The following is a 17,775-nucleotide window of genomic DNA, read 5'->3' on the forward strand; positions in this document are numbered from 1 at the left end:
CCTTTGGCCTTGCTCAGGAGACTCAAGAACACCGCAAGCAGGAGTCCCCAGTGGAAGGGAGCTGGGTTTTTTTTTTGCTGGTGTGCTCAGCCCGGTCAGATGTTGATGGCTGGCTTCTGCCCTGCTGGCTGAGTGATGGGGGCACGAGCTTATCCCTGTCCCGTCTGTGCTCTATCCATGTCTCTTGGTTGAATGAAAAACTAGACTATTCCTGTCGCCTCTAGAAGAGTACTCCTCCTGTCTGCTACCTCTAAGGGATCTGTGTGGCCTCAGCAGGAATGCTGAGTTTCTTTCAGGGGCTTGGCCATTGGGCCCTTAGTCACTCTTGAATCGGCCCTGGGGATCAGAGTCCTTTTTTGGGCCCTACAGAACTTCATGTGCTTTATCAGTACTTTTAAACATGTGCCCCTCACACTTCTCCCTATAAGCCAGGCTTGCTGGCTGCCTCTTCCTCAGGTGGCAGGGTGTAGAAGCTGAGGGTGCAGCTTGACTGCTCCCTCACCTGCCCCAGCCCTCCTCGAGTTTGACTTCCTTTACAAACCTTCCTTTGATGGGATGCTTCTGTGGCTAGGTAGGCATCTCCTGCCAACACCTGCTTTTGGACTGGACACTGGGAGCTCTTCCTCCCGTGTGCCCCAGATTCCAGTCACAGAGGCTTCTGACCACCTCCCGCTGCCTCAGTAGTCACCTCTGTTGTACCTAATAGCATCTAGCAAAGTATACCCTGTGGCTTCTTCAGAGTGGGCTGGGCTGGCCTGCTTCGCCCTTGGGGCTCTTGTCCAGGGGTGAGAGAGGGACAGTCCTCCAGGATTCCAGGTGGACTGCAGCTGTGTGCATTTGCCTATAGGAAAACCAAAAATTACAAAAGGAGAGTGAGTTTGGTCTTCTTACTGTTACCCTTTAATCATGGGGTGTGTAGGTTTTGAGGACTAGCCTGGGAATCTGGCATGTCTTCCCAGTTCCAAAGAACTGACTTGCAAATAAAATACCTAGACAGCCCAGCTCAGGGCACTGAGGCCGGCATTCCAGTTCTCAGGATTTGTTTAGTGTCAATACAGCCAACAAACATTTTTGAACATCTGCTGTGTGCTAAGCACTGTGCTGGGTTTCCAGGGTTACGCAGATGAGTAGGGAACACGGCCTGCCTTCAGAGAATTCCAGAAACACACTGTTTGCAGGATGAGGACTAGGACAGAAGTTGTCACGGGATCCCACACATGGCATGCCTTGTGCAGTCTGGGGAGAAGTTGGGAGGGCACCTTGTAGAATGGAATGTAGTAACAATAGGGGTGGGGTCTTCTGAAGCACCTCAGAATTTCCTGGTCCCTTGAATGCTGATCTGTGCTTTTGTTCTACTTTCTTTTCGTTAATTACAAGGGGTTTAAGTAAAAAGTCTTATTTTTAAGCTTTGAAATGACAGGTCCCTGACGTATGTCTATGCAGTAACTCTAAACTTTGTGTACTCCACATAGGCTGTTAAAACTCCATGACATGCACTCCAGAACTGGTCTGACGTCCCCCTTTGGGAGAGCCTTGGTAGTTTGGCCCCTTCTCTCTCCGGCAGCTTCATAGCTGCTTCGCCTTCCTCCTCCACGGCTGGCTTCCTCATTCTGTCCCGGCAGGACTCTTCTGGGGATGGAAGGAGCCACAGAGAGCCCAGCTGTGGCTTCTCCTTGCAGTGAAATGGTCCACACAGCACTGTCAGCCTGAAAACTGTGGAGGGGGCAGAGTCCCTGAACTTGGAGGATCTCTGTTCACTCCTCAACAAGCATGCGTTGGACACCTACTGTATGTCGAGCAGTGTGCTTGGTAAGGGATCCAGTGCATCAGGAGCTGGTCGTGTTTTTCTCAGGTTAGGGAGGCATGGAAGAGCACATAGGCGAATGGAATGTAGTAACAGTAGGGGCGGGGTCTTCTGAAGCATCTCAGAATTTCCTGGTCCCTTGCATGGGACCGTATGACTCCTTTATCAATAGAGCTGGAGGGAGAACATCTCTGGGCCTTTCTGGTTGTGGGTGTTAAGTCCCCGAGGTCTGGGTCATGGCCTTTCCTGGCCTGTGGCCAGCTCTCCAGGCCCCTAGGGTCTTTGTTTTGTGTTCCCTGCAGCCACGAGGCCACCTGGAAGTCTTGAGATTGTTTCTTGAGTCAGGCTCAAACACGAGGGTCTCCCTTTCCTTTCTTTATTTTCGTTTTACTTTCATTAAAATTTGAAAGTACCATGTTTAATTTCAAACATATAGAAGTAAAAAGTATAATATTGAGCCCCATGTACCTCTTACCCAGCTTCAGTGACCAGTCCCATCTCATTTCTACCCCTTCCTGCCCTCTACCCTTGGCCTCTGCATTATTTTGAAGCAAGTCCCAGAAAATTATATAGGATAGTCAAATGATTTCATCTGTAAATATTCAGAAATTTATCTTTAAATGATAAGGACTCTTCTAAAAAACAACCACAATGCCATTATCACAGCTAAAAAATTCCTCAGTGATTCTTCACTGTGCTCAAATATCTAGTCACTATTCAAATTTCCCAAATTGCCTCACAGTTGTTTGTTTGTTTACAGTTGGTTGGCTCACATGAGGATCTGGAGGAGACACCACACTCTATTGGATTGATAGGTTTTCCAATTCCCTCTTTTTCTTCTAACTTTACGGAGTTACGCTGACGTGTACCACACTGCACACACCCAATGTGCAAAATTCGATTGGTTTCAACATGTGTATAGACTTGTGAAACCATCACCACAGCCTTAAGTTCTCTTTAACTTTATCTTCCCATTTTCTTGCTTTCTCTCTTTCCTTGCGATTCATCTCTTCAGGTCGCCCTCCGTTCTGACTTTTGCCAGTCACAGTCCTGTGGTGGCGTTTAACACATTCCTCTGTCTTCTGTTCTCTGAATGGTAAACACTGCACACTGAAGACCGTCTCCTGTCCGTCTTTTTTTCTTTGCTTTTTGTCACTGTGATCATAGTTTGTAATACAAGCCGCAGAAAGTTTCCTATTGTGGGCTGCCACCTCCACTAGAGATGACACGGTGCCAGGATCCCTCTGGCGCAGGCTCAGTGAGACGGGAACTGTGGTCTGACTGTGGCCATCCTGCTGACTGGGCACCAGCCTCTCAGCTCAATGCAGTGAAAATTGGTAGTCATAACCCAGATGTTGGTCTGATTCAGTCTTGATTTTGTGAGGAGGGGCAAGGCCCCCTCACAGACAGGATTGTGTTGTTGACTCAGCAAGTGCCTCCCTTTCCTGCTGTGGGAGATCAGCATGTCCCTCTGTGGGGAAGGGGTGTGCTCGTCTTCCCAACCTGCCCGAAGATGCTCCTGATGACCACTACTCTGGAAGGCTCCAGTTCATGGTGTCTTTGCCAGTGAAACTCTGGCAGGTGCTGGGGCTGTGGTTCCAGTGCTGGCTCCAGGAAGTGGCAGGATGGGGCAGCGGTGAGGAAGGTGGCAGGAGTTAGAATCATGACTGCCACTCTGGCTGTGTGATTTTGACTGAGTTGCTTACCTCCCGTGAGCCTCAGCTGCCTTGTCTGTATGATGCCTTTTGCCTTGCACTGGCCTGCCTGGGAGGCTGGGCTCTAGGAACTTGGCCACCTCAGTCATCTTCCTTTTTTTTTAAAAAATGTTTTATTAAGGTATGATTGATATACACTCTTATGAAGATTTCACATGAAAAAACAATGTGGTTACTACATTTACTCATATTATCAAGTCCCCACCCATACCCCACTGCAGTCACCATCCATCAGTGCAGTAAGATGCCACAGATCCACTATGTGCCTTCTTTGTGCTACACTGTTCTCCCCGTGATCCCTCACACCATGTGTACTAAACATAATACCCCTCAGTCCCCTTCTCCCTCCCTCCCCACCCAGCCTCCCACACCCCTTCCCTTTGGTAACCACTAGTTCATTTTTGGAGTCCCTGTGTCTGCTGCTATTTTGTTCCTTCAGTTTTGCTTCATTGTTATACTCCACAAATGAGGGAAATCATTTGGCATTTGTCTCTCTGCCTTGCTTATTTCACTGAGCATAATATCCTCCAGCTCCATCCTTGTTGTTACAAATAGTAGGATTTGTTTCTTTCTTATGGCTGAATAGTATTCCATTGTGTATATGTACCACATCTTCTTTACCTATTCATCTGCTGATGGACACTTAGGTTGCTTCCATATCTTGGCTATTGTAAAAAGTGCTGCAGTAAACATAGGGGTGCATATGTCTTTTTGAGTCTGAGAAGTTGTATTCTTTGGGCAAATTCCAAGGAGTGGGATTCCCGAGTCAAATGGTATTTCTATTTTCAGTTTTTTGAGGAACCTCCATATTGCTTTCCCCAGTGGTTGAACTAGCTTACATTCTCACCAGCAGTGTAGGAAGGTTCCCCTTTCTCCAAATCCTCGCCAGCATTTGTTGTTCTTAATCTTTTTGATGCTGGCCATCATTACTGGTGTGAGGTGATATGTCATTGTGGTCTTAATTTGCATTTCCCTGATGACTAGTGATGTGGAGCATGTTTTCATGTGCCTGTTGGCCATCTGAATTTCTTCTTTGGAGAATTGTCTCTTCATATCCTCTGCCCAATTTTTAATCGAGTTATTTGCTTTTTGGGTGTTGAGGCATGTGAGTTCTTTATATATTTTGGATGTTAACCCCTTGTCGGATACGTCATTTACAAATATATTCTCCCATACTGAAGGATGCCTTTTTGTTCTTTTGGTGGTGTCCTTTGCCATACAGAAACTTTTTAGTTTGATGTAGTCCCATGAGTTCATTTTTGCTTTTGTTTCCCTTGCTCAAGGAGATGTGTTCAGGAAGAAGCTGCTCATGTTTATATTCAGGAGATTTTTGCCTATGTTGTCTTCTAAGAGTTTTATGGTTTCATGACTTACATTCAGGTATTTGATCCATTTTGAGTTTACTTTTGTGTATGGGGCTAAACAATAATCCAGTTTCATTCTCTTGCATGTAGCTGTCCAGTTTTGCCAACACCAGTTGTTGAAGAGGCTGTCATTTCCCCATTGTATGTCCATGGCTCCTTTATCATGTATTAATTGACCATATATGGTTGGGTTTCTATCAGGGCTCTCTAGTCTGTTCCATTTGTCTATGGTTCTGTTCTTGTGCCAGTACCAAATTGTCTTGATTACTGTGGCTTTGTAGTAGAGCTTGAAGTTGGGGAGTGTAATTCCTCCTGCTTTATTCTTCCTTCTCAGGATTGCTTTGGCTATTCGAGGTCTTTGTGGTTCCATATGAATTTTAGGATGATTTGCTCTAGCTCGTTGAAGAATGCTGTTGGTATTTTGATAGGAATTGCATTGAGTCTGTAGATTGTTTTAAGCAGGATGGCCATTTTGACAATATTAATTCTTCCTATCCATGAGCATGGGGTGTGTTTCCATTTATTGGTATCTTTAATTTCTCTCATGAGTGTCTTGTAGTTTTCAGAGTATAGGTCTTTCACTTCTTGGTTCGGCTTAGTCCTAGGTATTTTATTGTTTTTGATGCAATTGTGAATGGAATTGTTTTCCTGATTTCTCTCTCTGCTAGTTCATTGTTAGTGTATAGGAATGCAACAAATTTCGGTGTATTAATTTTGGATCCTGCAACTTTGCTGAATTCAAATATTAGATCTAGTAGTTTTGGAGTGGATTCTTTAGGGTTTTTTATGTACAGTATCATGTCATCTGCAAACAGGGACAGTTTAACTTATTCCTTGCCAATCTGGATGCCTTTTATTTCTTTGTGTTGTCTGATTGCTGTGGCTAGGACCTCCAGTACTGTGTTGAATAGAAGTGGGGAGAGTGGGCATCCTTGTCTTGTTCCAGATCTTAAAGGAAAAGCTTTCAGCTTCTTGCTGTTAAGTATGATGTTGACTGTGGGTTTGTCATATATGCCCTTTATTATGTTGAGGTACTTGCCCTCTATACCCATTTTACTGAGAGTTTTTATCATGAATGGATGTTGAATTTTGTCAAATGCTTTTTCAGCATCTATGGAGATGATTATGTGGTTTTTGTCCTTTTTGTTGATGTGGTGGATGATGTTGATGGATTTTCGAATGTTGTAGCATCCTTGCATCCCTGGGATAAATCCTACTTGATCATGGTGGATGATCTTTTTGATGTATTTTTGAATTCGGTTTGCTAATATTTTGTCGAGTATTTTTGCATCTATGTTCATCAGGGATATTGCCCTGTAATTTTCTTTTTTTTGTGGTGTCTTTGCCTGGTTTTGGTATTAGAGTGATGCTGGCCTCATAGAATGAGTTTGGAAGTGTTCCCTCCTCTTCTATTTTTTGGAAAACTTTAAGGAGAATGGGTATTAGCTCTTCACTAAATGTTTGATAAAATTCAGTGGTGAAGTCGTCTGGTCCAGGAGTTTTGTTCTTAGGTAGGTTTTTGGATTATGAGTTCAATTTCATTGGTGGTAATTGGTGTGTTCAGATTTTATGTTACTTCCTTGGACAGCCTTGGAAGTTTGTATTTTTCTAGAAAGTTGTCCATTTCTTGTAGGTTATCCAGTTTGTTAGCATATAATTTTTCATAGTATTCTCTAATAATTCTTTGTATTTCCATGGAGTCCATAGTTATTTTTCTTCTCTCATTTCTGATTCTGTTTATGTGAGTAAACTCTCTTTTTTTATTGATACGTCTGACTGGGGGTTTATTTATTTTGTTTATTTTCTTGAAGAACCAGCTCTTGCTTTTGTTGATTCTTTCTATTGTTTTATTCTTCTCGATTTTATTTATTTCTGCTCTAATCTTTATTATGTCCCTCCTTCTACTGACTCTGGGCCTCATTTGTTGTTCTTTTTCTAGTTTCATTAATTGTGAGTTTAGACTGCTTATATGGGATTGTTCTTCTTTCTTGAGGTAGGCCTGTATTGCAGTATACTTTCCTCTTAGCATAGCCTTGGATGCATCCCACAGATTTTGTGGTGTTGAATTATTGTTCTCATTTGTCTCCATATATTGTTCGATCTCTGTTTTTATTTGGTCATTGATCCACTGGGTATTTAGGAGCATGTTGTGAAGCCTCCATGTGTTTGTGGGATTTTTCATTTTCTTTGTGTAACTTATTTCTAGTTTCATACCTTTGTGGTCTGAGAAACTGGTTGGTACAGTTTCAATCTTTTTGAATTTACTGAGGCTCTTTTTGTGGCCTAGTTTATGATCTGTTCTTGAAAATGTTCAATATGCACTTGAGAAGAATGTGTATTCTGTTGCTTTTGGGTGTAGAGTTCTGTAGATGTCTGTTAGGTCCATCTGTTCTATTGCATTGTTCAGTGCCTCTGTGTCCTTACTTATCTTCTGTCTGGTTGATCTGTCCTTCAGAATGAGTGGAGTGTTGAAGTCTCCTAGAATGAATGCATTGCATTCTATTTCCCCTTTAATCCTGTTAGTATTTGTTTCATATATGTGGGTGCTCCTGTGTTGAGAGCATAGATATTTATAATGGTTATATCTTTTTGTTGGATTGACCCCTTTATCATTATGTAATGTCCTTCTTTGTCTCTTGTTACTTTCTTTGTTTTGAAGTCTATTTTGTCTGATACAAGTACTGTAACTCCTGCTTTTTTCTCTTTGTTAGTTGCATGAAATATCTTTTTCCATCCCTTCACTTTTAGTCTATGTATGTCTTTGGGTTTAAAGTGAGTCTCTTGTAGGCAGCATATAGATGGGTTCTTGTTTTTTTATCCATTCAGTGACTCTATGTCCTTTGATTGGTGCATTCAGTCCATTTACATTTAGGGTGATTATCGATAGGTATGTAGTTATTGATATTGTAGGCTTTAGATTCATAGTTACCAAAGGTTCAAGGTTAACTTCCTTACCATCTAAGAGTCTAACTTAACTTACTTAATGTGCTGTTACAAACACAATCTAAAGGTTCTTTTCTTTTTCTCCTCCTTTTTCTTGCTCCTCCATTCTTTATATATTAGGTATCATATTCTGTATTCTTTGTCTATCCCTTGATTGATTTTGGGATTAGTTAATTTTGCATTTGCTTAGTAATTAGCTGTTCTACTTTCTTTACTGTAGTTTTATTACCTCTGGTGACAGCTATTAAACCTTAGGAACACTTCCATCTATAGCAGTCTCCCCAAAATAGACTGTAGAGATCATCTGTGGGAGGTAAATTCTCTCAGCTTTTGCTTATCTGGAAATTGTTTAATCCCTCCTTCAAATTTAAATGATAATCTTTCCAGATAAAGTAATCTTGGTTCCAGGCCCTTCTGCTTGATTGCCTTAAATACATCATGCCACTCCCTTCAGGCCTGTAATGTTTCTGCTGAGAAGTCTGATTTTAGCCTGATGGGCTTTCCTTTGTGTGTGATCTTATTTCTCTCTCTAGCTGCTTTTAATAGTCTGTTCTTATCCTTGATCTTTGCCAGTTTTATTACTATATGTCTTGGTGTTGTCTTCCTTGGGTCCCTTGTGTTGGGAGATCTGTGGATCTCCATGGCCTGAGAGACTATCTCCTTCCCCAGATTGGGGAAGTTTTCAGCAACTACCTCCTCAAAGACACTTTCTATCCCTTTCTCTCTCTTCTTCTTCTTCTGGTTCCCCTATAATGTGAATATTGTTCCGCTTGGATTGGTCACATAGTTCTCTCAATATTCTTTCATTCTTAGAGATCCTTTTTTCTCTGTGCCTCAGCTTCTTTGTATTCCTCTTCTCTAGTTTCTATTTCATTTATCGTCTCTTCCACCATATCCAACCTGCTTTTAATACCCTCCATCGTGCTCTTCAACAATTGGATCTCCAACCGGAATTCATTCCTGAGTTCTTGGATATCTTTCCGTACCTCCATTAGCATGTTGATGATTTTTATTTTGAACTCCCTTTCAGGAAGAGTCATAAGGTCCATGTCATTTAAATTTTTCTCTGGTGTTTTATTAATTTTACTCTGGATCAGGTTCCTTTGGCGGTTCATATTTGTATATGGCGCCCTCTAGTGTCCAGAGGCTGTACTCTCTGGAGCTGCTCATCCCCTGAAGCAATGTCGGGGGTTGCAGGGGAGCGTTACTGGTGCCTGTGGGGAGGAAAGAGCTGTTCCCTGCCTCCCGGCTGCTGTGCCTGTCTCCACTGCCTGAGCCAGTGGGCCAGGCACACAGGTATAAGTTTTTGTCCCAGAGCAGCTGGATGTGGATCCCTGCTTTCCACAAGCGGCTGGAATCTCAGTCTCTCCAGGAATTCTGCCTGTCTTAGCTTTCCAACCCCGTAATCACTAGAGTATTATGAAGGCACCAGGAAATGTAGGTTTGTGCTCCCAGAACAGATCTCCAGAGTTAGGTGTTCAGCAGTCCCAGGCCTCCACTCCCTCCCTGCTCCATTTCTCTTCCTCCTGCTGGTGAGCTGGTGTGGAGGAAGGGCTCGGGTCCCGCGGAGCCACAGCTTTGGTATGTTACCCCATTCGCTGAGGTCTGCTCTTTTCTCCAGGTGTGTGCAGTCTGGCACTGTCCTCTTTCCTGTTGCTCTCTCAGGATTAGTTGCACCAACTGTATTTTTGAATTGTATGCAGTTTTAGGAGGAAGCCTCTGTCTCACCTCTCACGCCGCCATCTTTAATCCTCTTCTCAGTCATCTTCCTTTCACTTAGCTGTGCAGGAGTCTGAGAGATTCCTCTTCAGCTTGAGTCCCGGAGCCATGCACAGATCCACACGGGGTTCCCAGGGCAGTGTTGAGAGTCATGCTCCTTTCTGTGTCTGTGTTGAGCTGAGAAGCTGCTGCCTGGTCAGCATGGTGGCGACGGTCGGACCACAGTTTCCGACTCAGGCTGAGCCTGCCCCAGTAGGAGTCTGGCACCTTGCGTCCTCTCTGGTGGAGGTGGCAGCCCACAAAAGGAAACTTTCTGTGGCTTGTATTATAAACTGTGATCATAGCCAGGCTTAACAAAAAGCATAGAAAAAAGACAGCAGGAAACTGTCTTCAGTGTGCAGTGCTTATTTATCACTCAGGTGGTGGGGATTATATGTGACGTTTTAGTTACACTTCTCTGTGCTTTACAGGTGTCCTCTCCTCAGCTGGAAGCATTCATCAGCCTGTGGGGCACCTGGAGTTGGCCATGGGAGGAACCCAGTGGATGTGGGATGAAGTGGGTTTGTGCCACCTCCCTCTGCCTGGGCTGGGGGCGCTGGCGAGCTGTGGCTTCCATCACGAGGACAGCAAAGTAATGCAGCTGGCAGCAAGCACTGCCACATTAGCAAGTCACCCTAGACATTCTCTCTGCCAGCAGGTCCCAGCACAGTTCCGCCTGAGCATCTCTGGAGATGTCCTGTTCAGCTGAAGCTGTAAATGATACATGTCTTTAGTATTCACCCTAATTTTTTTTCCCCAGGTCTTAGTGCCCTGCAGAGGAAGCCTGTCCAGCAGTGTGCAGTCGGCTTGTCAATTTGAGTCCTATATTTTGATACCAGTGGAAGAACATTTTCAGACCTTAAATGGGAAGGTATTCATTTCTAGTGGGTCACTCAGTGTTTGGGAGTGGGGCAGGGAAGGGAATCCTGCTTCTCACCCTTTCTTGTCTCTGTTAACATGGCTTTGACATCCACAGCAGCCCTGTGGGATAGGGTTGGGGGTCCCCTGCCTTTGAAGAAAGGGGATGGCAGTGGTGGGGCCTCAGAGGGGCCGGGCATGTCTCTCTCCACCCGTGGGGCTTCTGTCCCTGGAACACCTCCTCAATGAGGTCCTATCAGTAAACTCTTTTATCCCCGTTCCCTTGAAGGTCGTTGGCTTCTTGTTCACAAATATGATATCAGCGATGACTTTTACATTTTTTAAAAACTTTTTGTTTTGAGATCATCTCAAATCTACAAAAGGTTTCAGTGAAGTGCGAAGAACTTTGATAGAGCCTGCCCCCAGGCGGGTCAGCTGGCACGTTGGCCACAGTTCTTTTCTGTCTGCTTCTCAATCTTCCTGTCCATGTGCATGCGTGTGTGTGCGCACACACACACACACACACACAAGCACACACATATTATCATTGTTTTTCTTGAACCTTTTTCAGAAAGAGAAAGTTGCAGGCACCATGTCCCTTTACTTTAAAACAATGTATGTTTCCTACATAACTACGGCCTGGTGATCACACTCAGAAGATTCAACATTCATAGAATGCTGTTCTCCAATCGACTGTCCTTATACAAATTGTGCTACTTATATTGATAAGATCCTTTTGTAGCAAAAACAAATTTTTTTTTTCTTTCTAGATCTGGGATCGTGCAGTGCATTTGGTTGCTACTATTTGTAGTTCCCTTCAGTTTGGAACTGTTCCTCAGTCTGTCCTTGTCTTTCATGACATTTTTGTTTTGTATTTAGTCTCTCCCCCAGCATGGGGTTCTCTGGTGTTTCCTCATGAGAAGATTGCAGGGAGGCAGTTTTGGTGGGAATGCCTAGGAAGGGTATTTTATCTTTCTCTGTGTTGTGTCAGGAGACATGTGATGTCAACCTTGATCCTTATTGATGTGAACTTTGGGGCATGCATTTCTTATTTTCTAAGCAGAAGCAGATAAGTTCTGAGGGTAGGAGGCTCAGCCCTCATCAGGACCGGCTGGCATGCCCAGCCTCCTACAGTCAGAGGAGGGGCCACACTCCCGTTCTCCACGGCATTGGTGCTGCAGCTCGGCCCTCAGACCTGGTGGCCAGGGCTTGTGGGCTCTGGCCAGGGGAGGAGGCACAGGACATGGGGTTACCGGTGTCGCGGCTCACAAGCCATGAAGCTTTTTTCCTACCAGGTATAGGCTTGCCCCAGCTGCCAGTCCCTTGTTAGTTTATTTGTGCTCTTTGGGGCCCCCAAATCTACAGAGAGAACAGAGGGTCAGGTTTATGGCTGGTCTGCCCTGTGTACACTGGCTGTGGCCAGGGCAGTGGACTAGGCAGGACTAATTCGAGCATCCTCCGGCCCCTTCGCTTTGCAGTCCCTGGCCTTTTTGACCTCTTAACTCAAATGGGAGAGCCTTCTTGCTTTTTCCTTTCCTGGAGGGCACAGGTTTTCTTCTGCTCTAAGGAATGGCTTAATGCTTTTCTGCTGCCACATTTAAAAAGGATCAGGGTACTGTGTATTCGCAGCTATAGGGTAGACAAAAATAAAAGAAACATTTAGTATGTCTAAAAGCAAAATAAGAAAGTTGGTCCCCTGGCAAACCCACAGTGGAGCAAAGGCAGGCAGGTTGGTGAAGGGCTGTATTCAGGGCAGGGCTGAGGAGGGTTGATGGACCCCACTAGCTGCTGGTGCAGTGATGGCTTTCTTGTTCCAGGATGTCTTCATACAAGGAAACAGGATTAAATTAGGAGCTGGTTTTGCCTCTCTTCCCTCAGTGCCCATTCTCTTTGAAGAAACTTTCTACAATGAAAAGGAAGAAAGTTTCAGCATACTGTGTATAGCCCATCCTTTGGAAAAGAGAGAGAGTTCAGGTATTCTGGGAGAGGACCCCTTTCTCCTGTTCCAGGGAAATATGTTGAGCTTCCTCCTGACACAGCTGTTACAAACATCCCATAACATATTTAAGAGCCCACTAGAAACCTGCATAACTGTTTATGGTAGTTCCCCATAAACCTAATCAAAAAGCCATCTTGAGCTAAGGCATGTGCACTGGGGCTCCTGCATGTGGCTGCGCAGGCTGGACGGTGTACATCCCAGGAGCCACTGGTCACATAGACCTCAGTGGGAACGTCGCCCTGGCTTTGTCTCTGGGCCTCACCTTGAGGGCTAGCTCTTACAGAATTATACCACTTAGACCTGCTCTTATGCCTCTTGGCGATCTCATTATTTTTAATGAGAAATAATTTTTCAGTTGCTCCAGGAGACTGAGATAGCAGTTCATGTGCCAGGTGCACCCTGAGGGCTCTTACTGTCAGGATCCAGGGCTTCTTCATCAGATCTTCACAGGTCATGTCCATGGTCCCAAATAGTCCAGGTTTTGTCCCAGTAAAGGGCTTCAAAAGGATGAGGCTCTCTCCAGGTTGTCCTGTAACTGGGCTGCTCTTAGACAATTTTTTGAAATAAGGTTACCTTCTCCTCCCCAGGAAGATGGGGCCCCAGACCCTGGGGGAGCAGGGTAAAGAATGTGACAGACACCCCACTAGGAAACCATGAAGGATTCAGCCAGCCTGACCCTCTTTCTCTTTTTCAGAAGAGCCTTCAGCATCCTCAGATTCCTTTTCCTTGAAAACCATCGAAGATGTGAGAGAGTTTTTGGGGAGACACTCAGAGAGATTTGACAAGAGCATTGCCTCTTTCCAGAGAACTTTCAGAGAACGTGACCGCAAGAGCCTGCGCCATCACATAGTCAGTAGCTGTGTCTTGCTTTGCCAGGCATGCCCTATCTCAGGCCAGCTCAGAGCACCAGGATCCCTCTCAGTTCTCTCTGAAACATTGCTGCTTCCACTGTTGGAAGTTTTGTTTAAATGTTTCTTTCTAAGTATAAAGTAGCAGTTGCCACTATAAAAAACCTGAAAATCACGGAGAAGTATGAAAATGAATGTTGTTACCATCTACTTTAACCCCAAGAGGAATTTTTTCCTATTTTAGTGCATATACACCTAAAAAAAAATGTTGAAAAAAAATTGCATAATTGATTTAAACTTGCATTAGGACTTTAAAGTTTATCACCCAGGAAGCACATTTGGTGAAATGTTCTCCTCACTCCAGGACATGTTACATATTCTGGCCTTTGCATTATGGCTTCAGAATGGGACAGTGACTATCTCTCTGCTCTGTGTTGCACAGGACTCGGTGAACGCTCTCTACACCAAATGCCTCCAGCAGCTCCTGAGGGACTCTCACTTGGTAAGCAGGAGGACTTGCAAAAGAGAGAATTGCAGTTTGCCCACTTACCAGTCCAGGCTCTTTAACTGTTCTTTTCTTGTTCTGCAGAAAGTGCTGGCCAAGCAGGAGGCCCAGATGAACCTGATGAAGCAGGCGGTAGAGGTGAGAGGCCAAGGCAGTGGGGGAGAGAGGTGGCAGTGCTGGGGGCTCCCCTTGTGCCCCCCACACATCCTGAACAGGGGCCTGTTGATTTCACAGATGTACGTCCAGCATGATATTTATGATCTAATCTTTAAATATGTGGGGACCATGGAGGCAAGTGAGGTAGGTTCTAAATTACATTGTCCAGGATGGGAGCCTTATTTATTCTAAACCTTTTGAGAAATTTGAAGCTTTGTTAAAATCTGTTGTTAGGATGCCGCCTTTAACAAAATCACAAGAAGCCTTCAAGATGTCCAGCAGAGAGATATTGGTGTGAAACCTGAGTTCAGGTAAGGGCTTGTGTGGCAGCAGCTGGGCATCCCCAGGGACTGGGGCTGCATCTCTCCTGGAGGTGGGGCCCCCAGCAGCGGTGGGCGCACTGATTTGCCTTGGTTTGTACTGAAGGGCAGTGCGGTTATTTGTGACCAGGATAAAGGACTGAAGTTGGCAGATGGTCGTTCTGTTGCTGGCACTCTCTGCACCTGTCTGTCAGCATGCTGGCTGGGTGGGGTTTTGCATAATCTCTAGGTGGGCACATCACTTGCCTGGGTGGGTCCTGTACACAGACATCTCTCCTCACCTGCCCGTCTGCAGCAAGCCTGCCACAAAGGCACATCCTTTTGAATTAATTCAAGTCTCATCAGGGTACAAAGATGTTTAAAGTGCTTATGTTTAAACTTTTTTTCTCCTTTTGGGCTATTTCAGTCTGGGGCTAAGGATTTTTGACTTTTTTTTTCTGATTTTCTGGTGCACCTATACCACCCAACAGCCTGAACAGGACATTTAAAGTCATTGAGTTCTGCCACTGACTTGAGTCAGCTTACTTCTGAGTTTCTGGTTTTGTTCTTCATTACTGTGGTCGCTGTAAGCAATGTAAATGTGAGGTGTTGTTTGATCAGGGAAGAAGAGCCCTCACACTGTGGTCTTAAGTTGTCACTTTCCAAATTATTTTACAGCTTCAATATACCTCGTGCAAAGAGAGAACTGGCTCAGCTGAACAGGTGCACCTCACCGCAGCAGAAGTTGGTTTGTTTGCGAAAGGTGGTGCAGCTAATTACACATTCTCCTAGCCAGAGAGGTTTGTGCTTGGGGAAGGGGCCTGCAGTTGGGTAGATGAGTATGTCCAGATGCGCAAGTCTTAGGAGCAGTGCCATCTTAAAGGGTCATAAAAATGGGCTGACGAGCATCTGGACTCTGTCTTGATAAGTGGGTGCCTACTAATGGAGATGGGGGGCTAGGCTAGGCATCATTAGGCAGAGACACAGCAGCCTCAAAAATGGTAGTGATGGGTACATGGGGTTCAGCTGTTTGTTAGGCTGTCCTCCCTAATTTTGTATGTGCTTAAATTTTTTCCATTTAAAAAAAGTAAAACTGAACAAAATAACTAAGAAAATAGAAATGAGGAGGCATATCTGTGTATACAGATAGGGGATGATCTTCAAAGCATATTAAACAGAATAGGCAGGGGTATATATGGTATACTTCCGCAGCATTACAGTAAGAGGGCACGGCTGCATCTCCACGTATATGATGGCAACTTGGTAGACTGTCTCTGGAAAGATACGTGGAAGCAGCACCCTCTGGAAAGGAAGACTGGGTGGCTGGGATGGCAGGGACAGGGCTCTTTTGCACTGTTTGAATTTTTAACCATGTAAATGTATTACGTACCAGAATTTCAAAGTGAAAAACTAAAGTCAAGCTAGGTGTCAGTATTCGACTCCACAGTGTATAAAATGGAAATGATCTCAGGAGGAAAGAGGCTTTTGGTGGTGGCTCTGGGCACACCTTCACTTTGCAGCCACTATCACTGGCCAGCCTGGGCACTTAACTGCCCCAGAAGGTGGTGAGGGGGCTCTGCTTGGAATTTCCTCCTTTTTAACATATTCTGAGAATGCTGGGCATTTGTTCTTCCCTTGAATGTAACATCTGTTCAGGACGTGGCCAAGGGACTTGTGCAGTTGGGTTTCTCTCTGATGTGTCATCTCAGCTTGTGGTTTTGTGGGTGGTGGTGGGAGCTGTACGCCTGTTGCCCATTTGAGTCTCATAATGGCTTTCAACACGTGCTTCCCCCTGCAGTTAACTTGGAGACCATGTGTGCTGATGATCTGCTATCGGTCCTGTTATATTTGCTTGTGAAAACGGAGATCCCTAATTGGTAAATTTTTTTTGTTAAATTACTTTCTCAAAATGGCATCCCTGTCCTGTGGTGGTTTTGATATAACTCCAGGAAATTGAGTACCTATTAGGAGTCAGTTGCTGTGCCTGCTGCCTTCATTCTGCAGGGGGACTTCCATTCCATTTACAGATGAGGAAACTGAGGCCAAGAGAGCTTACGTTTCTCATCCTGGAACACACAGCTAGTCAGTGGCTGAGCAGGAAGCTGACTCCACTTCTGTTGACCTCAAAGCCTATCCTCTTTTTGCAGGAACCCACGGTTCACTTTACAATAATCATCCCTCTAAACACTAGCCTATTCCAGGAAAGTAACAAGTTTTACTTATTTTCCTGATTGTACACACTCTAAATAGAGATGGAGAGGTTAGCATTCAGTTCCCTGAAGCTAAGTCTTCAGTCACCCAGACCATAGCATTGTTTCTATAGACTGTTTATTGGATATGCAATAAAAGAGCTCTTTTCTTCCTTTTGCTAGGATGGCAAATTTGAGTTATATCAAAAACTTCAGGTTTAGCAGCTCGGCCAAAGATGAATTGGGATACTGCCTGACCTCTGTTGAGGCTGCAATCGAATATATTCGTCAAGGAAGCCTCTCCGTTAAGCCGCCCGTAAGATCTTCCTTCTGCCCTGGCCCTCTGTGGGTGTCACGGCACAGTGGATAGGGTTCTGAGGTTGATGGGTGGTGGTGGGATTCTTGAATGGTCCCTGGGGAATGGGGCTGAGCTGAGGGTGGGAGCCTCGGCAAGCGTGCAGCAGGCTGAACACCAAGCACCCAGTTGGTTGCTGATAATTGGGACTCACACCATTAATATCCTGCTTCATTAATCCGTGTCCCCTCAAAAGCGCATGGGCAGAAGGGGAAGCTAGAAACAGTGAATTTGGATATCTAGGCAGGAAATTAGATTTTTAATTTATGCAATTTTAGGACTCACTGGCCGCTTTATTTTCTTTTGGGTTGGTGAGCTTTGCCTAGGAAGGCAATTACATTTCTGTGTGAGTTGTGAGAATCTCACACCAAAATTGTACTGCTTGCCTATTTGACTGCATACCGACCAGCAAAATGTGACGGCACTCACAGAAATCACAAAGCTTAAATTAATAAAATGAAGAGATTTCTGTATTATAAACCAAGAGTCCTGAGGATTGAACATTCACTTGATCTTAATTTTCTGCTGGTGTTAGACGCTCCCAAGGTAATGGTAAGTTAGAACATCTGGAAAAGAACAGAGGCCTGTCCAGACAGGTGCACTCAAGGAAAAGCAGTTCCCCTGAGTACATTCATTGTTAATGTGTTTATATATTTTCCAGTCTTTTTTCCTATCCATGTATTCTTCACATAATTGAAATTATATTGTATATAGCATTTGTATACTGTTTTTCCCCAAAAGAATAGTTTCATTTTTTCTGATTCAAAGACTAGTGTTTACTTATAAACAATACGTGCAGTTTGTAAAGTTACAGTGAAGATAACAGAAATCACTCATAAACTTACTAGCTGGGGATGACTTTTATTAACATTTGGTATATGTCTTTTTTCTATGTGTATTCAATTGTATTTTTTTTTTTTTTAATAATTATTTTTTTATTGAAGGGTAGTTGACGCACAGTATTACATTACATTAGTTTCAA

At 44.4% G+C, this 17,775-nt stretch overlaps 1 protein-coding gene across 4 annotated transcripts in view; it reads left to right on the forward strand.

Moving 5' to 3' along the window:
- Positions 1 to 17,775, forward strand: part of ANKRD27 (ankyrin repeat domain 27) — a 65,664-nt gene that overhangs the window by 11,501 nt on the left and 36,388 nt on the right. For 3 of the 4 annotated variants that reach the window (XM_036929830.2, XM_036929832.2, XM_036929831.2), the window contains exons 3-12: positions 10,345 to 10,455; positions 12,260 to 12,416; positions 13,136 to 13,290; positions 13,732 to 13,791; positions 13,879 to 13,932; positions 14,029 to 14,094; positions 14,185 to 14,261; positions 14,928 to 15,049; positions 16,048 to 16,126; positions 16,622 to 16,754. In XM_036929830.2, coding sequence (XP_036785725.2) covers positions 10,345 to 10,455; positions 12,260 to 12,416; positions 13,136 to 13,290; positions 13,732 to 13,791; positions 13,879 to 13,932; positions 14,029 to 14,094; positions 14,185 to 14,261; positions 14,928 to 15,049; positions 16,048 to 16,126; positions 16,622 to 16,754 — 1,014 coding nt within the window. The remainder of the gene's footprint in view (positions 1 to 10,344; positions 10,456 to 12,259; positions 12,417 to 13,135; positions 13,291 to 13,731; positions 13,792 to 13,878; positions 13,933 to 14,028; positions 14,095 to 14,184; positions 14,262 to 14,927; positions 15,050 to 16,047; positions 16,127 to 16,621; positions 16,755 to 17,775) is intronic. The other variant, XM_036929834.2, reaches the window with a different exon arrangement.

This window comes from Manis pentadactyla, chromosome 15 (assembly GCF_030020395.1).
Source record: "Manis pentadactyla isolate mManPen7 chromosome 15, mManPen7.hap1, whole genome shotgun sequence".
NCBI lineage: Eukaryota > Metazoa > Chordata > Mammalia > Pholidota > Manidae > Manis > Manis pentadactyla.